The sequence below is a fragment of the Primulina tabacum genome, chromosome 4 (assembly GCF_025594145.1).
Source record: "Primulina tabacum isolate GXHZ01 chromosome 4, ASM2559414v2, whole genome shotgun sequence".
NCBI classification, from domain to species: domain Eukaryota; kingdom Viridiplantae; phylum Streptophyta; class Magnoliopsida; order Lamiales; family Gesneriaceae; genus Primulina; species Primulina tabacum.
In genome coordinates this window covers 14,291,295-14,310,287 of record NC_134553.1, presented here as the reverse complement: position 1 = coordinate 14,310,287, position 18,993 = coordinate 14,291,295, and the positions used below count along the sequence as shown (strand labels likewise).

Below are 18,993 nucleotides of genomic sequence, written 5' to 3'. Positions count from 1 at the left end.
ATCCGTGTTTGAAACTTTGCGAAAAAATTTAAAATTTTCTTTTTAAATAATTAAAATTGCCTCATTCATAAATGAACTGATAAATAAATTTTGATGTTCAATGGCAACGGAAGAAATTAACATTTTCGAAATAACAGTAAAAGTTTATCCAACGACAATCAAAATGTTTGAGCAATCAAATAATAATAAATGCTGAACTGAGGTCCTCGGGTCCTACTACTGCCGACTCGAGCTGGCTCACTGGTCCCCGCCCTCGGTCCCGACATCATCAGTACCTACAACAATCAAGTCTAGTGAGTCTAAAGACTCAACATGCATATATCGTAAATAACAAGTAAATAAATAGTAAAATTTTGCATGGAATAAAAATATCATGTCATGAGGCATAATGTGAAAAAAACTTGTCATGAGCAATTATAATACATGCATAACTCAACTGAAAATCATAGTGAAAATGTTTGCTCCTTGGAGCCCTATACTGAAATAGCATGTAATAATTTTCTGGTGAGATTATGGTCTACGCAAGTGGTCCCTGAACTGAACTGAGCTGACCGGTAACTGGCGATCGGGTTTAATAATGTACGTCTGATCAGACTACTGCCACAGTATACTAGATGAAACAACTGAACTCACCGGTAACTGGCGACCGGACTGGTAACTGGCGACCGGGTTTAATCATGATAGTAAAGTGACCACAAGCAATATCGCATAAATCTCAAAATGAATATTTTTGCACGTAATATAATTAATCAATATAATTAAATATCATGCAATAATTTTACTGAATGGATTGGATCGTTCCCAGGCTCGTTGCAACCTACATATGCCATGAAAAATATGCAATAGCTTTTAGTTGAACAAACTATGCAATTAAATCCGAAAACTGAGACAATTGCGCATACGACTTCGTATTTAATCATGACTCTGTACCAACCCGAACCAATACCGAACCATCAAGTAGTCATGATTAAAATACGCCTAAATGATAAAATAATACCCCTAAAATGGTGAGTGTCGAAATCTAGGTGGATGGAGGCCAAAACATGAAACGCTCTTTCGAGAGTCAATTTGGCACATCGCACCGTAAATTCTCGTACGACCTCAAAAATTATCCGAATCACGAACGGCCAAAAACATGACCTTCCTAACTCGATGAGGCACTGTCCAGTCTAAGGTCATAGGCTAAAATCCAACTGAGAACTCGAAACACGCCTGAGAACAACAGCACCACTTGCTGTCAAATTATAGCAGCTATGCAATCGCATTTCTTGTGTCGTTTTCGAGACTACCGGCCATTGGGGCTTGAACCACCAACCACAGACTCTTACCAACATCCCAAAGAATGATTTGAACCATGGCTAAGGGCCCTAGGCTAGCCACAATTCGCATCATTCCAGAAGTAACCCGAAAGGTTCACCCGAGAACACCTTGTATGCGTGTGTGGTGTTGTGCTTCGTTTGCTGTCTCGCGTCGTTCCAGTGGCCATTTGATTGACCATGGCACGATATAGACATCTTGAGGTATGGTATGAACCGTGGCTAAGGGCCATAGGCCAACCAAGATCCACACCATTCCACCATTTTCGAAACATATAAGCTGTAAACATGAGGAAGCCGAAATGGGGAGGGGCTGTTCTTGTGTTATTTTGTAAAAAACGATTCACCATGGACCAAGCCTCCAAAAGGGCGACTTAGTCACATCTTAGACATGCTAGGGAAGTGATCTAATCATGGCTATAGGCCTTGTGGCAGCCATGATCAGAATCATTTCCTATATGACAGCAAAAAAGCTGAAATTCGAAAACTCAAATGGACAAAAGGTGGAGTTGCTGTCATTTTCTTGCTTTCCAGCGAACATGGGTTAAAATGAATGGACCAACATGGTCCTAATGCATCATATTACATGTCTAGATGTCGCCTTGGGATCTTGGAATCGAACCAATACCTGAAACCATCAAAACCAATGAAACCCGTGAGGAGCACAATGAAATCCGAAAACTGCATGTTTGTTTTTCTGAAAATTGCTTGATATATTTAGGTTTTTGGCTATCAAAACATGATCATGTAATGTTAAATAATGCTAGTGGGACTTGATTGAAGAGTCAAGAAAGAATATATGCATGCCTGGTTTCGTTTGAAAGAAAAACGAAAGAATGAGACGATTCGGCGCGGAGGAGGTGGAGCGCTTTCTACCTAGCTTGCTACTGAATTTTTTTTTTTCCTCTCTTGTTTTAGCTCCGAATCCCACGGTTTACACTCTGAAAATGCTCTCTGATTTTGGTGGATAGGGGAGGAGAATATTGGTTAGGCGAGTGAGGGAGATGGGTGCAAAATATAGGAAACAAAGCAAGACCAAGTCTACAAATTTGAAATTTGAATTATGGTTTGATATCAAATATTTGTTGGGGTGTTAATGGAGGTGATGTGGCCGATTCTCTCATGCTAGACTAGGTTAGGATAAGCTCTAATATTAATTAATTAAGGTTGATCAATAATTAAAAAGGTTTGCATGCTAAACTTAACAAAGAATGGGTCAAAGATGATGAGTTGGCAAGGCATTGCTTAATCATCTAGGGGCCCGTTATCTCGAAACTCCAACTCCAGTCCGGCCTCACTGAATTACTGAAAAGATAAAAATTTAAACGACTGCATAAAATAATTAACTTTAAAGAAAAACATTTAAATACTCATGCAATAAAATCATTTGAAAATACTAAAATTATGCATGGCTTATACGTAGTCTAATTTACGGGTTCTACAACTCTCCCCCCTTAAAAGAAATTTCGTCCTCGAAATTAAAACTCACCAAACAACTGGGGGTACCGACTCCTCATCTCTGGCTCAGACTCCCATGTAGCTTTCTCCTCTGAATGGTTGAGCCATTTGACTTTGACTCGCTTAACCATCTTGTTCCGAAGCTTCTTCTCCTGCCTGTCTAAGATCTGCACTGGTCTCTCCTCATAAGATAGGTTCGGAGTAAGCTGCAACGGCTCAAATTTCAGGACATGCGAAGGATTCGCCATGTACTTCCTCAGCATAGATACGTGGAAGACATTGTGTACTCCGGCCAGATTCGGCGGAAGAGCCACACGATAAGCTAGCGTCCCAACTCTGTCGAGGATCTCAAATGGCCCAATGAATCTCAGACTGGGCTTCCCTTTCTTCCCAAATCTCATGACACCCTTCAGAGGTGCCACCTTCACAAAGACGTGGTCGCCGACAGCAAACTCTAAATCTCTCCTCCTCTGATCTGCATAACTCTTCTGCCGACTCTGAGCAGTCCTCATCCTATCACGGATCTTGACTACTACATCGGCAGTCTGCTGAATAATCTCTGGACCCAACTCTGCGCTCTCTCCTACTTCATCCCAATGAACAGGAGATTTGCACTTGCGACCATACAATGCTTCATATGGAGCCATTCCTATAGACGACTGAAAGCTGTTGTTATAGGTGAACTCAACCAATGGCAAGTTCGACTCCCAACTCCCTGAGAAATCGATGACGCAAGCACGAAGAAGATCCTCTAAAATCTGAATAACTCGCTCTAACTGCCCATCTGTCTGAGGATGGAAAGCTGTGCTAAACAGCAACTTCGTCCCCATAGCCGAATGCAAACTCTTCCAGAAAGAAGAAGTAAATCTGGGATCTTTGTCAGATACGATAGAAACTGGAATACCATGGAGTCGGACTATCTCCCGGATATACAACTCTGCATACTAAACCATTGTGAAAGTCGTCTTAATAGGCAAGAAGTGCGCTGATTTAGTAAGACGATCTACAATCACCCAAATAGCATTTGATCCTCTGACTGACTTCGGCAACCCGGTCACGAAGTCCATGGTAACATTCTCCCACTTCCACTCGGGAATAGGAAGAGGCTTGAGCAAACCTGCTGGTCTCTGATGCTCTGCCTTCACTAACTGACAAGTCAAACACTCGGATACAAACCGTCTGATGTTCTTCTTCATACCAGGCCACCAATACAATAGCTGCAGATCTTTGTACATCTTTGTACTCCCTAGATGAATAGAGTACGGTGACATGTGGGCCTCTGATAAGATGTCTGCTCGGATAGAATCACTGCTAGGAACCCATATCTTGTCTTGGTATCTCACTATATCGTCGCTGACTGAATACAAGACACTGCCCTTGGCCTCATCTCTCTGTTTCCACTTTGCTAATTGCTCATCTGCTGACTGACCACTGCGAATACGGTCCAGAAGGGAAGACTGAATGGTCAAGGTAGATAGACGGGGAACTCTACCTCGAGGATAAGTCTCAAGATCAAACCTCTGCATCTCAAACTGAAGAGGTTTCGAAACTTTCAAATGGGCCATCGCTGCAACTTTCCTGCTCAATGCATCCGCAACTACATTAGCTTTACCCGGGTGGTAGCTAATGTCACATTCATAGTCCTTCACAAGCTCCAACCAACGCCTCTGACGCATATTCAGCTCCTTCTGTGTAAAGAAATACTTGAGGCTCTTGTGGTCGGTAAAGATCTGACACTTCTCTCCATACAAATAGTGCCTCCAAATCTTCAAGGCCAAAACTACGGCGGCCAACTCTAAATCATGGGTAGTGTAGTTCTTCTCATGAGTTTTCAACTGTCTAGAAGCATAAGCTATCACTCTCCCATGCTGCATCAATACTGCGCCAAGACCGAGCTTCGAAGCATCGGTATACAGAACAAACTCACCGGGCCCTGACGGCATGGGCAAAATTGGTGCTGAGATAAGAGCTTGCTTCAAAGTATCGAAGCTCTTCTGACAATCCTCGCTCCAAACAAATTTCACATTCTTCTTTGTCAGTGCTGTGAGTGGAACTGCAATCGAAGAGAATCCCTTAATGAATTTCCGATAATATCCTGCTAGCCCAAGAAAACTGCGGATCTCTGATACATTCTGCAGCACAACCCAATCTCGGACTGCTGCAACTTTCGCTGGGTCTACCTCAATGCCACTGCTGGAAACAATGTGGCCTAAGAACACCACCTTCTCTAACCAGAATTCGCATTTACTGAACTTTGCGAATAATTTGTGCTTCTCCAATGTCTGCAACACTGTGGTCAGATGCCGGCTGTGATCCTCCCGATTCTTGGAGTAGACGAGAATGTCGTCTATGAACACTATCACAAACTGGTCGAGGTACGGCTGAAATACGCGATTCATGAGATCCATGAAGATCGCTGGCGCATTCGTCAAACCGGACGGCATCACAAGGAACTCGTAGTGACCATAACGAGTCCTGAAAGCTGTCTTCGAAAAATCGGCGTCTCTCACCCTCAACTGGTGATGACCTGAACGCAGATCAATCTTAGAGAAGATCGAAGCTCCCTGCAACTGGTCTAACAGATCCTCAATCCGCGGAAGTGGGTACTTGTTCTTCACTGTGACCCTGTTCAACTCCCGGTAGTCAATACAAAGTCTCATAGAGCCATCCTTCTTCTTCACAAATAAGACTGGCGCGCCCCATGGTGAAAAACTCGGGCGAATGAACTCATTGTCAAGAAGTTCCTGAATCTGCTCCTTAAGCTCTGCCATCTCTGTCGGTGCTAGTCGGTACGGTGCTTTGGAAATCGGAACCGTACCTGGCATAAGCTCAATAGAAAACTCCACCTCTCTCTCGGGTGGCATACCAAAAACGTCCTCAGGGAAAATGTCTAAGAAGTCTCTAACAATCGGAACATCTGCGGCTGACTAACTGGGCGTCTCGGGGACAGATATAAAGGTCGCTAGAAACGCCCGACACCCTCTATGCATGAGCTTCCTAGCCTGAACATATGGAATAATGCGCGGTAAAGGAAAGTACATGTCCGGCTCAAATAAGAACTGGGTCATTCCAGGCGGTCGGACTAGAATAGATCTCCGCTGGAAGTCAATCAAAACTCTGTTCCGTAATGGCCAGTCCATGCCTAATATGATGTCAAACTCTGGCATCGGCAATAAGATAAGATCCGCATAAACAAGATTTCCATGCAGCTCAAGGTCTATGTCTCGGATCACATTGGTGGCTGTGATCTCCTCTCCAGAAGGCAATGATACTGAATAGGCTACATCTAGCCCGATGGTCTTAACTTTGAGAAAGTTCGCAAAGACCTCTGAAATAAATGAGTGGGTAGCCTCTGAATCTATCAGGGCTTTGGTAGCTAAGCCAGCTATGAAAATTCTCCCTGAAAGTTCGGAACACTAAGTTGAAACCAATAATCACAAGAGCTAAGCTTATAGGCATGCAAAGGTCAGAGTTCTTCTATCTTAATCCCGAAAATAATACTGAGTAGAGCATGCAATCCTATCGCAATACTAAGTTCAAAATCTTAATCCCGATTCCCAAAACATTGGAATGCAAATATAAACTTAAAGCTGTAAGGTACCTGTCATCAGCATGGTATCGGGGTTCGTCTCTGCAGCATGGAGAGCAAAAACTCTGCCTTGGGTAGGTAGATTCTTCCGGAGGCACTGCTGCAGCACGTGGGCTATGCTGCCACACTTGTAACATTTCCCTGAGCAATACATGCATGCTCCAGGATGACGGCATGAGCACTTGGGACAGACTGGGTGCTCAAAAGTCCTTGGGACGGCACGTCCCTACTGCTGCTGAGGTCCTCCTCTGTTTCTGGGCGGGCCGTGATGCGGCCTCTTATGCTGATGCTGATGCTGCTGAGGAGGAGGAGGACGGTGTGGTACCTGAACTGGTCGCTTTCCCAAGCGATCCCTCTCTATATCAATCAGATCTTGCTCTGCAGCCAGAGCCCTAGAAACAGCAACCTCAAAGGTAGTAGGGCCAGCAACCCTAACATCGCGGCGTAAGATCGGCCGCAGACCATCCAGAAAGTGCCTCAGCTTGGCACTGGCATCGTTCGCAATCAAGGGCATAAAGTGACAGCCCCTCTCAAACTTACGGATGAACTCCGTAACAGTCAGATCTCCCTGTCTCAGTGTCATGAACTCCCTGGTCAAACGCAAACGCACCTCATCCGTAAAGTACTTGGAGTAAAATACCTCCGTGAAGCGCACCTAAGACAGTGTAGCTAAGTTAAGGGCTACTGAAGCTCCTTCCCACCATAAGCGGGCATCTCTTCTGAACAGATAAGAGGCACAACAAACTCGATCTGAATCCCCAAGCTCCATAAACTCGAAGATAACCTCGAGGGACTTGATCCAGCCCTCGGCAATCATGGGGTCCGACGTCCCTAAAAACTCCTTCGGACGCATTTTCACAAATCTCTCATATACAGCCTCGGGCCCTGTCGGCCTGGTCGCCACCGCAAACTGTGCGAAGAACTGCGTCATCCCAGCTAGCATCTGGGCATTCATGTCAGGTGGAGGTGGTGGTGGAGGTGGTAAGTCTCTCTCCTGCCTTTGCTCCTCCCCGTCCTCCTGGCGAGGCTCCTCATTTCTAGTGCGCTCGAGAATGCATCTAGGGGGCATACTGTTCCATACATAACCCATACGTAACCAACATGCATAATTCCATAATTCATTTAAATTTAAATACTGAGTAATAAAATAAATCTGGACGTAAAATAATTCATGAAAACATGCTGTCAAATAATTCATGCTTTAAATAAAATGCGTAAATGTAAAACTTACAGACCGAAGACGTGACTTCATGAGCTTCTCGTGGTCAGTAGTAGTACAACCCTTTACAGAACCATTACTCTGATACCAGCTGTAGAGGCCTATAAATCCGTGTTTGAAACTTTGCGGAAAAATTTAAAATTTTCTTTTAAAATAATTAAAATTGCCTCATTCATAAAAGAACTGATAAATAAATTTTGATGTTCAAAATGACAGCGGAAGAAACTAACATTTTCGAAATAACAATAAAATTTATCCAACAACAATCAAAATGTTTGAGCAATCAAATAATAATAAATGTTGAACTGAGGTCCTCGGGTCCTACTACTGCCGACTCGAGCTGGCTCACTGGTCCCCGCCCTCGGTCCTGACATCATCAGTACCTACAACAATCAAGTCTAGTGAGTCTAAAGACTCAACATGCATATATCGTAAATAAATAGTAAAATTTTGCATGGGATAAAATATCATGTCATGAGGCATAATGTGAAAATAACTTGTCATGAGCAATTATAATACATGCATAACTCAACTGAAAATCATAGTGAAAATGTTTGCTCCTTGGAGCCCTGTACTGAAATAACATATAATAATTTTCTGGTGAGATTATGGTCTACGCAAGTGGTCCCTGAACTGAACTGAACTGAGCTGACCGGTAACTGGCGACCAAACCGGTAACTGGCGACCGGGTTTAATAATGTACGTCTGATCAGACTACTGCCACAGTATAATGGGGAAACAACTGAACTGACTGGTAACTGGCGACCGAACCGGTAACTGGCGACCGAGTTTAATCATGATAGTAAAGTGACCACAAGCAATATCGCATAAATCTCAAAATGAATATTTTTGCACGTAATATAATTAATCAACATAATTAAATATCATGCAATAATTTTACTGAATGGATTGGATCGCTCTCAGGCTCGCTGAAACCTACATATGCCATGAAAAATATGCAATAGCTTTTACTTGACCAAACTATGCAATTAAATCCGAAAACTGAGACAATTGTGCCTACGACTTCGTATTTAATCATGACTCTGTACCAACCCGAACCAATACCGAACCATCAAGTAGTCATGATTAAAATACGCCTAAAATGATGAAGTAATAACCCTAAAATGGTGAGGGTCAAAATCTAGGTGGATGGAGGCCAAAACATGAAACGAACTTTCGAGAGTCAATTTGGCACATCGCACCGTAAATTCTCGTACGACCTCAAAAATGATCCGAATCACGAACGGCCAAAAACATGACCTTCCTAACTCGATGAGGCACTGTCCAGTCCAAGGCCATAGGCTAAAAGCCAACCGAAAACTCGAAACACGCCTGAGAAGAACAGCACCACTTGCTGTCAAATTACAGCAGCTGTGCAATCGCATTTCTTGTGTCGTTTTCGAGACTACCTGCCATTGGGGCTTGAACCACCAACCACAGACTCTTACCAACATCCCAAAGAATGATTTGAACCATGGCTAAGGGCCCTAGGCCAGCCACAATTCGCACCATTCCAAAAGTAACCCGAAAGGTTCACCCGAGAACACCTTGTATGCGTGTGTGGTGTTGTGCTTCGTTTGCTGTCTCGCGTCGTTCCAGTGGCCATTTGATTGACCATGGCACGATCTAAACATCTTGGGGTATGGTATAAACCATGGCTAAGGGACATAGGCCAACCAAGATCCACACCATTCCACCATTTTCGAAACATATAAGCTGTAAACATGAGGAAGCCGAAATGGGGAGGGGCTGTTCTTGTGTTATTTTGTAAAAACCGATTCACCATGGACCAAGCCTCCAAAAGGGCGACTTAGTCACATCTTAGACATGCTAGGGAAGTGATCTAATCATGGCTATAGGCCTTGTGGCAGCCATGATCAGAATCATTTCCTATATGACAGCAAAAAAGCTGAAATTCGAAAACTCAAATGGACAAAAGGTGGAGTTGCTGTCATTTTTTTGCTTTCCAGCGAACATGGGTTAAAATGAATGGACCAGCATGGTCCTAATGCATCCTATTACATGTCTAGATGTCTCCTTGGGAGCCTGGAATCGAACCAATACCTGAAACCATCAAAACCAATGAAACCCGTGAGGAGCACAATGAAATCCGAAAACTGCATGTTTGTTTTTCTGAAAATTGCTTGATATATTTCGGTTTTTGGCTATCAAAACATGATCATGTAATGTTAAATAATGCTAGTAGGACTTGATTGAAGAGTCAAGGAAGAATATATGCATGCCTGGTTTCGTTTGAAAGAAAAACGAAAGAATGAGACGATTCGGCGCGGAGGAGGTGGAGCGCTTTCTACCTAGCTTGCTACTGAATTTTTTTTTCCTCTCTTGTTTTAGCTCCGAATCCCACGGTTTACACTCTGAAAATGCTCTCTGATTTCGGTGGATACGGGAGGAGAATATTGGTTAGGGGAGTGAGGGAGATGGGTGCAAAATATAGGGAACAAAGCAAGACCAAGTCTACAAATTTGAAATTTGAATTATGGTTTGATATCAAATATTTGTTGGGGTGTTAATGGAGGTGAGATGGCCGATTCTCTCATGCTAGACTAGGTTAGTATAAGCTCTAATATTAATTAATTAAGGTTGATCAATAATTAAAAAGGTTTGCATGCTAAACTTAACAAAGAATGGGTCAAAGATGATGAGTTGGCAAGGCATTGCTTAATCATCTAGGGGGCCGAAATTTACACAATAAAATGAAGGGAAAATGTTGATTATTTAGTAAATTTATAACCCTTTAAAGCCTTACCTATCCTTTAAATAATTTAGTGAATTAACCCCTTAATAATTATTGGAACTTAAATGAACTTACTTTCTACTCACCTCAAGTTTTTTAAATAAATCCCTAAACCTTCTTATTACTTAAAATAACTTACTTGCTAGCTAAAATAAATTCTGGAAATATTTTCTGAATCTTAAATTTTATCTCGAAACTCTATCTCCAGTCCGGCCTCACTGAATTACTGAAAAGATAAAAATTTAAACGACTGCATAAAATAATTAACTTTAAAGAAAAGCATTTAAATAATCATGCAATAAAATCATTTTAAAATACTAGAATTATGCATGGCTTATACGTAGTCTAATTTACGGGTTCTACAATTACTCTAGATACGGTTATGTTTACCTAGTCCCACAAATCTGAATCTTTTGAAAAGTTCAAGGAATTCAGAAATGAAGTGGAAAAACAATTAGGTAAGAGCATAAAAACACTTCGATCAGACAGAGGTGGCGAGTATCTATCCAATGACTTTAGAACATACTTATCAGATAATGGGATAATATCCCAATTGAGTGCACCAGCTACACCTCAGCAGAATGGTGTCTCTGAAAGGAGAAATAGGACATTGTTGGACATGGTTAGGTCTATGCTAAGTTTCTCTAAGCTCAGTACATCGTTTTGGGGATATGCTATCCAAACTGCAATATACTTATTGAACATGGTTCCTTCTAAGTCTGTCTCTAAGACACCTCTTGAATTGTGGAATGGGCGCGTGCCTAATCTAAGACATATTCGGATATAGGGATGTCATGCTTATGTGCTAAATAGAAAGATGGATAAAATGGAACCTAGATCAAAATTATGCATGTTTGTTGGATATCCTAAGGGAACAAGAGGATATTACTTCTATAGTCCTCAAGACAAGAAGGTATTTGTAAGTACAAATGCAACCTTCTTAGAGGACAAGCACATAGAAGAGAGTGAATCAAAGAGTAAGGTTCTTTTGGAAGAGATTGCTAAATCATCTAGTCCAGAGATCCGCACTGAACCGACTCAGTTTGAATTCACATTTCTACCACCATTAACCACTGGTTTCCAAACAAATGAAGTAGAAGACATTGGTTCTAATGATCGGTCACCCCATCATATCCAAATGGAGAATGAAGGAAATGATCAAGAAGAGAACTTAAGACAACGACAATCAATTCCAATCAACCAAGAACCTCCACAACTTAGACGTAGTGGGAGGGTCATTCGACAACCCTCTAGATACTTGCTCTATGGATAATCGTTTGATGTGGTTCCCATTGAACAAGAGGAGGATCCCATCACGTACAAAGAAGCTATGGAGGATGTTGACGCTGACCAATGGAGGAGTGCCATGGAATCAGAAATGAGATCCATGTACACTAACTCCGTCTGGGTTTTTGTAGACATTCCTGAAGGGGTGAAACCTATAGGGTGTAAGCGGGTCTACAAGAGGAAGAGACGAATAGACGGAAAAATGGAAACATTTAAGGCTAGATTGGTAGCAAAAGGTTTTAGCCAAAGAGAAGGAATCGATTACAATGAAACCTTCTCACCTGTGGCTATGATAAAGTCTATTCGGATCCTCTTATCCATTGCAGCTCATTTTGATTATGAGGTGTGGCAAATGGATGTCAAGACAGCATTTCTTAATGGAAATCTTGACGAAACCATTTATATGGTACAAAAGACGGTTTTATTCACAACGGTCAAGAGCATAAAGTATGCAAACTGAAAAAGTCTATTTATGGACTTAAGCAGGCGTCTAGGTCTTGGAACATCAAATTTGATCAATCTGTGAAAGATTATGGTTTCGATCAAAATCTTGATGAGCCTTGTGTCTATAAGAAAATTTTGGATGACAATGTGATTTTTCTTGTGCTATATGTGGATGACATCCTACTTATTGGGAATAATGTAGGGGTGATGACATCTGCCAAAAATTGGTTGTCTCAACAGTTTGACATGAAAGACTTGGGAGAAGCAAGTTATGTTCTAGGTTACCAAATCCTTCGGGACAGGAAGAACAAACTGATTGCTTTATCTCAATCTTCATAGATTGATAAAATATTGGTGAGGTATGCAATGCGAAATTCCAAGAAAGGTCAAACACCTTTTAGACATGGAATTCACTTGTCAAAGGACCACAATCCCAAGAATCCAAGTGAAGTGGAATACATGAAAAGAGTTCCTTATGCTTCGGCTGTAGGAAGTCTTATGTATGCTATGCTATGCACTCGACCAGATATTTGTTATGCTGTTGGAATTGTTAGTAGATATCATTCAAACCCAGGACCAGAGCACTGGATTGCTGTAAAGCATATTCTCAAGTATCTTCGCAGAACTAGAGGGTATATGTTGGTTTATTCGGCTTCAGAGTTGGCACCTGTGGGTTATACTGATTCTGATTTTCAAGCTGATAGAGATTCTCGTAAATCCACATCAAGATCTGTGTTCACATTGGGTGGTGGTGCCGTTGTTTGGAGGAGTATCAAGCAATCATGTATTGCTGATTCCACAATGGAAGCGGAATATGTAGCGGCTTGTGAAGCAGCAAAAGAAGCCGTTTGGCTGAAAAAGTTTTTGCTAAGCCTTGAGGTTGTTCCTGCTGCATCAAATGCCATTACTTTATATTGTGATAATAGTGGTGGAGTGGCAAATGCAAAAGAACCAAGAAACCATCAGCGTGAAAAACACATTGAACGAAAAATATCACTTAGTGAGGGATATTGTTCAAAGAGGAGACGTGATAGTGTGCAAGATAGCATCTGCTGAAAATCTTGCTGATCCTTTCACCAAAAGCTTACCTGCTAGTGCTTTTGAGGAACATATTCAAAATATGGGTGTACTAGACATGACTCATTTACTCTAGGGCAAGTGGGAGGATAAAATAATGTCCGATAGTATGATGCCCATTGAGTACTTTTGTTATATGTTGATGACATTTTGAAATTAGAATAATATTCATTTATTTTTTTAAATAAATTTATTTTGAGCAATGCATATGTCCATTGGATTGTTGTATTATTATAAATTGAGTGTTTAAGTCATTAAACACAGAAAGATTCAATTTGTAATTCAATCCAAAGTTTTATTGTCCACGATCGGTAAATAAATAAGGACAAATTATTTTGATAAGATCGTCTCAATTTTATTGAAACCTATCTTTGGTTTGGTAATAAAATTAGGGATACATTTTGTTGTATTGGACTGGACCACGTGATATTTGAATTTGATTTGGCCATATTAATTCAAAAATCACTGGATTGTCGTACATAACACCTTAATCCTGAGCAGATAATGAACTTTGATTACTAACTTGAAGTTCTTTGATACATCAATGAGTAAGACCAAACTATTGGTCAATATCTCGATGTTTTGGGAATCAAATTGAAATAACAAAGAACATATGTTCGTAATATGGAATCTGTCACCTAGTCAATATGTATGATCATAAACTCACAAGTTCTTCCAGAAGACAGTAAAATCTGAGCTCAGTAATTCAATATTCTTGTTGAATTAATTATGTGATGTAATCACATGGGACTGTCAAAGAGAAGATGAGGGTTGAGAAGCTATGCATATCTAATATGGGTTATATGGTCATGATACCCTGTTTTAGATGTTCTAATTGATCGATAGGGGTGATATGTTGGGTCGATAAATCAGAGGATATAATTATTGATTTGGTGCTTCAGTAATATCAATTAATTTGATAGTGCAATCTTATTCTTTTAGTGGAGTAGAATAAGATTAATAAATTATTTTGATTAATCATGAGTTGATTGGATCAAATTAATTTATTGGAGCTTAATTTAATTGAATCCGACCAGGTCCCTTTGGTGGCTCTAATATAAACTCGGATAAATTATATGAGTTATAATTTATGGTATATGTGGGATAAATTTATCTGGACTATTATATTACATGGAAGTTTATCATCGAATCTTCTAGATATGGTATAATATATTCTGTCCATTTAAATTTATATTCTAAAAGATATTGACATTATCTTTTTGTTACAAGATATCACAAATATATTTTATATATATGTGATATTGTAACTTGTGACCACACACAATCCTACGTTAAGAGTTTGAGAGAACACCGGAGAAGGCTTGGAGGTTTGGAGCGTAGATCTAGTGCAGAGAAAGATCGGAAACACGCTTCAAAGGTAATCTCTACTTTCTGTGTGTTGTAATTAATTAATTCGTGTTAAAATACGTAGAACAATCGATCCTGTGAAGAAGAGTTGATCGAAATCACAAGAAATTAATTTTTGTAATCCGATCTTCTCGATCTTGGCTAACAGCAAAAACATACAAACAACGTAATATTGATGTTAATGATGTAAATAAACGAGATATAGGCGTGCCTTTGCGATTAAACGCTCGAAACCTTTGCGTAGAACATGCACCGGAGAAGCGGGGAATGATTTCTTTGATAAATTTGAGAGGATATTCGACATTGAGGCTATTGTAAATTCAGAATAATGATGTTGAATGGGAGGGGGTGGCCTTGTGGAGTGTGCTAGGTTTAGGGTTTGATAATTGAGGTTAGGTTAATGGGCCCCTAATAAAAATTAAAGGGGTTAAAAGGATTTTAGGCCCATTAAGCAATAAAATAATCTTATCAAGCCCAATAACACTTCTGAAAAATATTTCTTTTAGGTACTTTTTTGAAAATATTGCAAGAATCCTCAAAAAGTTCTCCGACTCGCTAAATTTTGCGTGCAGATTTAAAATATGACCCGGAGAGTAAAAATACTCCATCAAGACCCTTTTTCAAAATTCTCCCTTAATTACACCATATATATTAAATAATTAAAAAGTATTATTAAATAAAAAATATTTTTCCTAATTATCATCGGTCTCCGTTTTTTTGTTCGAGCGCGAAAACGTCAAAATGCCTTAATGCAAGAAACTTTAAATAACCAAGGATTAACACACACATCCAAGCAATAGACATGCATTTAATACATTAAAATAATTAAACACATATTTTAGTAAAAATCTTAGATTGCATGCAGTCAGGTTACGTAGTTCGAATTTCATAGACCTTACATCAAAAGGGATAAATTTCGAAAATTTTGGGTAATTAATGATAGAAATTCTTTAAGTTTTCGACACGATTGGATTTTATGGTATATTTGACGTAGGAAGGATATTCATTTTAGGTGTAGCTACCTATGCATTGCTGGATTCAGGGGCTACACACTCAGTCATATCCGAGACGTTCGTCAAGCGACTAAAGATTATACCCGATTATTTGGACTTGGGCTTTAGAGTTTCTATTCCTTTTGATGATCAAATGGCTACATCGAGTATTATAAGGAATTTGAAGATTCGTTTGCAAAATGATGTGGTTCGGGCAGATCTTAACGTACTCATTATGCCTGAATTCGACATCATTCTTTGCATGAATTGGCTATCTTCAAATGGAGCTTTGAAAGATTTTCTGCAGATGTCAGTATCTATTCAACCACCCAGAGGGAAATCTTTTGTCTTTGAGGCAGCAAGGAACAAGCAAATGCCACACATTATCTCTTGCATCTGTGCGAGGAAACTTATGAGACGAGGCTGCCAAGCTTTTCTACCATGTATTACTTCAGCACCTGTTCCTGTCAGTCAGAAACTAGAGGATGTTGAGGTTGTCAGAGACTTTCTCAGCGTTTTTCTTTAGAATGTTTCTGGCATTCTGCCGGACCGAGAGGTGGAATTTTCTATTGAGTTGATGCTGGGTATAGTGCCAATCTCTAAGGAACCCTATCGTCTAGCACCAGCTGAGATGAAAGAGTTGAAGGATCAAATTCAAGAGTTGCTGGACAAGGGTTTTATTCGCTCGAGTTGTTCTCCATGGGATGCACCGGTATTATTCGTGAAGAGGAAGGATGGTAGTATGGGACTATGCATTGATTATAGAGAGCTGAAAAGAGTCACCATCAAGAATAAGTATCCCTTACCTAGAATCGATGACTTGTTTGATCTATTGCAAGAAGCATCGATTTTCTCGAAGATAGATCTTCGTTCGGGATATCATCAGCTGAAGGTGAAGGAGTCCGATGTTCATAAGACGGCTTTTAGGACTCGATATGGGCACTACGATTTTATAGTGATGCCATTCGAGTTAACAAATGCGCCAGCGATCTTCATGAATCTCATGAATCGTGTATTTCAGCCGTATCTGGATCGGTTTATCATGGTCTTCATAGATGATATTTTGATTTACTCGATGAGCAAAGAAGAGCACAGTCAGCACTTGAAAACGGCACTACAAATATTCCAAGATAGAAAATTATTCACTAAGTTCAGCAAGTGCGAGTTCAGCACCAGTTCTATCGATGCCATCAGGGCAAGGAGAGTATGTTCTCTGTACAGACGCTTCGAAGCTTGATTTAGGCGCAGTCCTGATGCAGAATGACCGAGTGATAACTTATGAGTCTAGACAGTTGAAGGTTCGTGAGAAGAATTACCCAACTCATGGCCTCGAGATTGCAGCTGTATTATTTGCTCTCAAGATATGGAGACATTACTTTTATGGGGAGAAGTGAAAGATTTCACTGACCATAAAAGCTTGAAGTAGTTCTTCACCAAGAAAGAGTTGAATATGAGGCAACAAAGATGGATAGTTAGTAGACTAGGACTGCGATATTAGCTACCATCCGAGAAAAAGCTAATGTAGTTGCGGATGCTTTGAGTAGAAAGACAACAGTTATTACTCAATTGACAGTTCAAAGACCATTGCAAGCAGAGATTCAGCGATCGAGCTTTCAGTGTATGCTAGGAGCGAGGCTCCTAATCGAGATGCGATGGAAAGGTAAGATTGGTTATGAAAATTGATTTTGAGTTTAATAAGCTTAAAATTATTGAACTTTATGTTACGGAAAACCAATAGAATAAAATTAGGAATGCCAAGAACTTGTGGGTTAATTGTAGAATTTTTGAAATTAAGGACCAGTTGGATAATTTTCGAGGAAATTAAGAAATACTTTTGCAATTGTTAAGAAATTTGGGAACTAGTTTAGCAATAAGTGAAAATTGAATGGTTTAAATGATAGGAATTTTCGATGATTTAGGCTTGAAGGGATATTTAGAACCTTGAAATATATTGGTTATAATGTTATAAGGAAAGATAATCAAGGACATTATAAGATGAATCAATATTGGGCTTGAAAAATTAAGCGTTAGTAGAATAATGTTGTGGCAAATTAAGAATTTAGAGTGATGACAATTTAAGGTAAAATTGATCAATTAATTAAGTTATAGGATTAGACATTAAGTTAACATATTTTTGGAAACTTAGGTTTGATGTATCATAAGTTTTAGTCATGATCTTAAGAGTTAAAATTATACCTTTGTTAAGGTTAAATTTTTTTAGAAAGAAAGGTGTGAATGATGGTTAGGTTACTTGAAAGACGCATGTAAGAAGTGAGATAGACACCATGTCTTGAGGAATTTTTGAAAGTCATTAAGAAACTTGGGATTAAGTGGATATGTGTGTTAGAATTGTGTTATCTAAGAATATTTGGGTTGTGTAAGTTTGAATACAAGTTTATGATATAGGTGTTTATATGAAAATTCTGGGTGAAATTTAAGATTTGCAGCAATTTTATATTTGGGATGTACTTGTAAATAGTTAAGTTATGTTAGTTTGGTGTCGTAAGATGAAGGTTTGATTCAAGGATCTTAGACTAATATTATTATGGGGTTAAGATAAAGTTTAACTATTAAGTGTATTACCCAGGATAGAAGTCGATTAGTAAATTTTAGTGCTAAGATCTCTTAAGTTGAACTGCATAAATGCTAATATTTAGATTTCAAGCCTTAGCATACCTTGAGTTCAATAAATATAAGAAATGATGCTTTTGAGATTTTAATGTTTAAAAATAATAGGTTGATGAACATCTTGAGTATAGTATAAAGAAAGTAAGATACGATAAGTTTGGATCTCTATTTCTAATACTAGGAATTGTGAGAAAAGTCAAAATTCGAGGTTATAATAAAATAGATCTAAATCACCATAGGTCGTTTTAAGTTGCGATTTGCAAACGAGGATCTTGAAGAAAAATTTAATTAGGATTGAGAAGACATAAGGACAGCCTAAAACTTATTTTATCATAGTAACACAGTGAAAGCATGAATTATTGAGATACTAGAATTAAGAGTCTAAACTTTTTGATTATCGAGGATAAGTGAATTTCAGGGACGAAATTCAATTTAAGGGGTGTAGATTGTAACGTCTTGAAAATTTGAAGGTCAACGTGAACCGCATGTATGCAAGTTATCAAATTTCTCATGTATTTTAATTACATTAGTTAAATGTGGTATGCATCTTTACATGTTTAAAATGTAGTTTCTACTAGAATTCATAAAAAACTGTGTTTTAAAGGTTATTCGAGACGCGATCGAGCAACGGAGACAAGAGACTATATAAGAAAAATATTTTTATTAAATGATTATTTTAATTATTTAATATATTATATATTTTAATAGGTATTTTCAAAAATGAAGTATTTTGATGTGTTTTTATGCGTCGAGTCGTGGCAATCAATTTTTGACGAAAATAGGAGCTTTTTGGAGGCTCGGTTATTATTTTCGAAAAACAACATAATTTTTTTTAAAAATATTATCTAATGGGGCTAATG

At 39.3% G+C, this 18,993-nt stretch overlaps 1 protein-coding gene across 1 annotated transcript; it reads left to right on the top strand.

Annotated features, from left to right (window-relative positions):
* The first annotated feature begins 12,434 nt into the window (after positions 1–12,434).
* On the top strand, positions 12,435–13,124 carry LOC142541860 (secreted RxLR effector protein 161-like). Its single transcript, XM_075648317.1, has one exon. The coding sequence runs from the start codon at positions 12,435–12,437 to the stop codon at positions 13,122–13,124; it is 690 nt and encodes a 229-aa protein (XP_075504432.1).
* Positions 13,125–18,993: the final 5,869 nt, after the last annotated feature.

Coding starts and splice junctions, on each gene's coding strand:
- LOC142541860 (XM_075648317.1), top strand. CDS start 12,435: ATGCGAAATTCCAAGAAAGGTCAAACACCTTTTAGACATGGAATTCAC.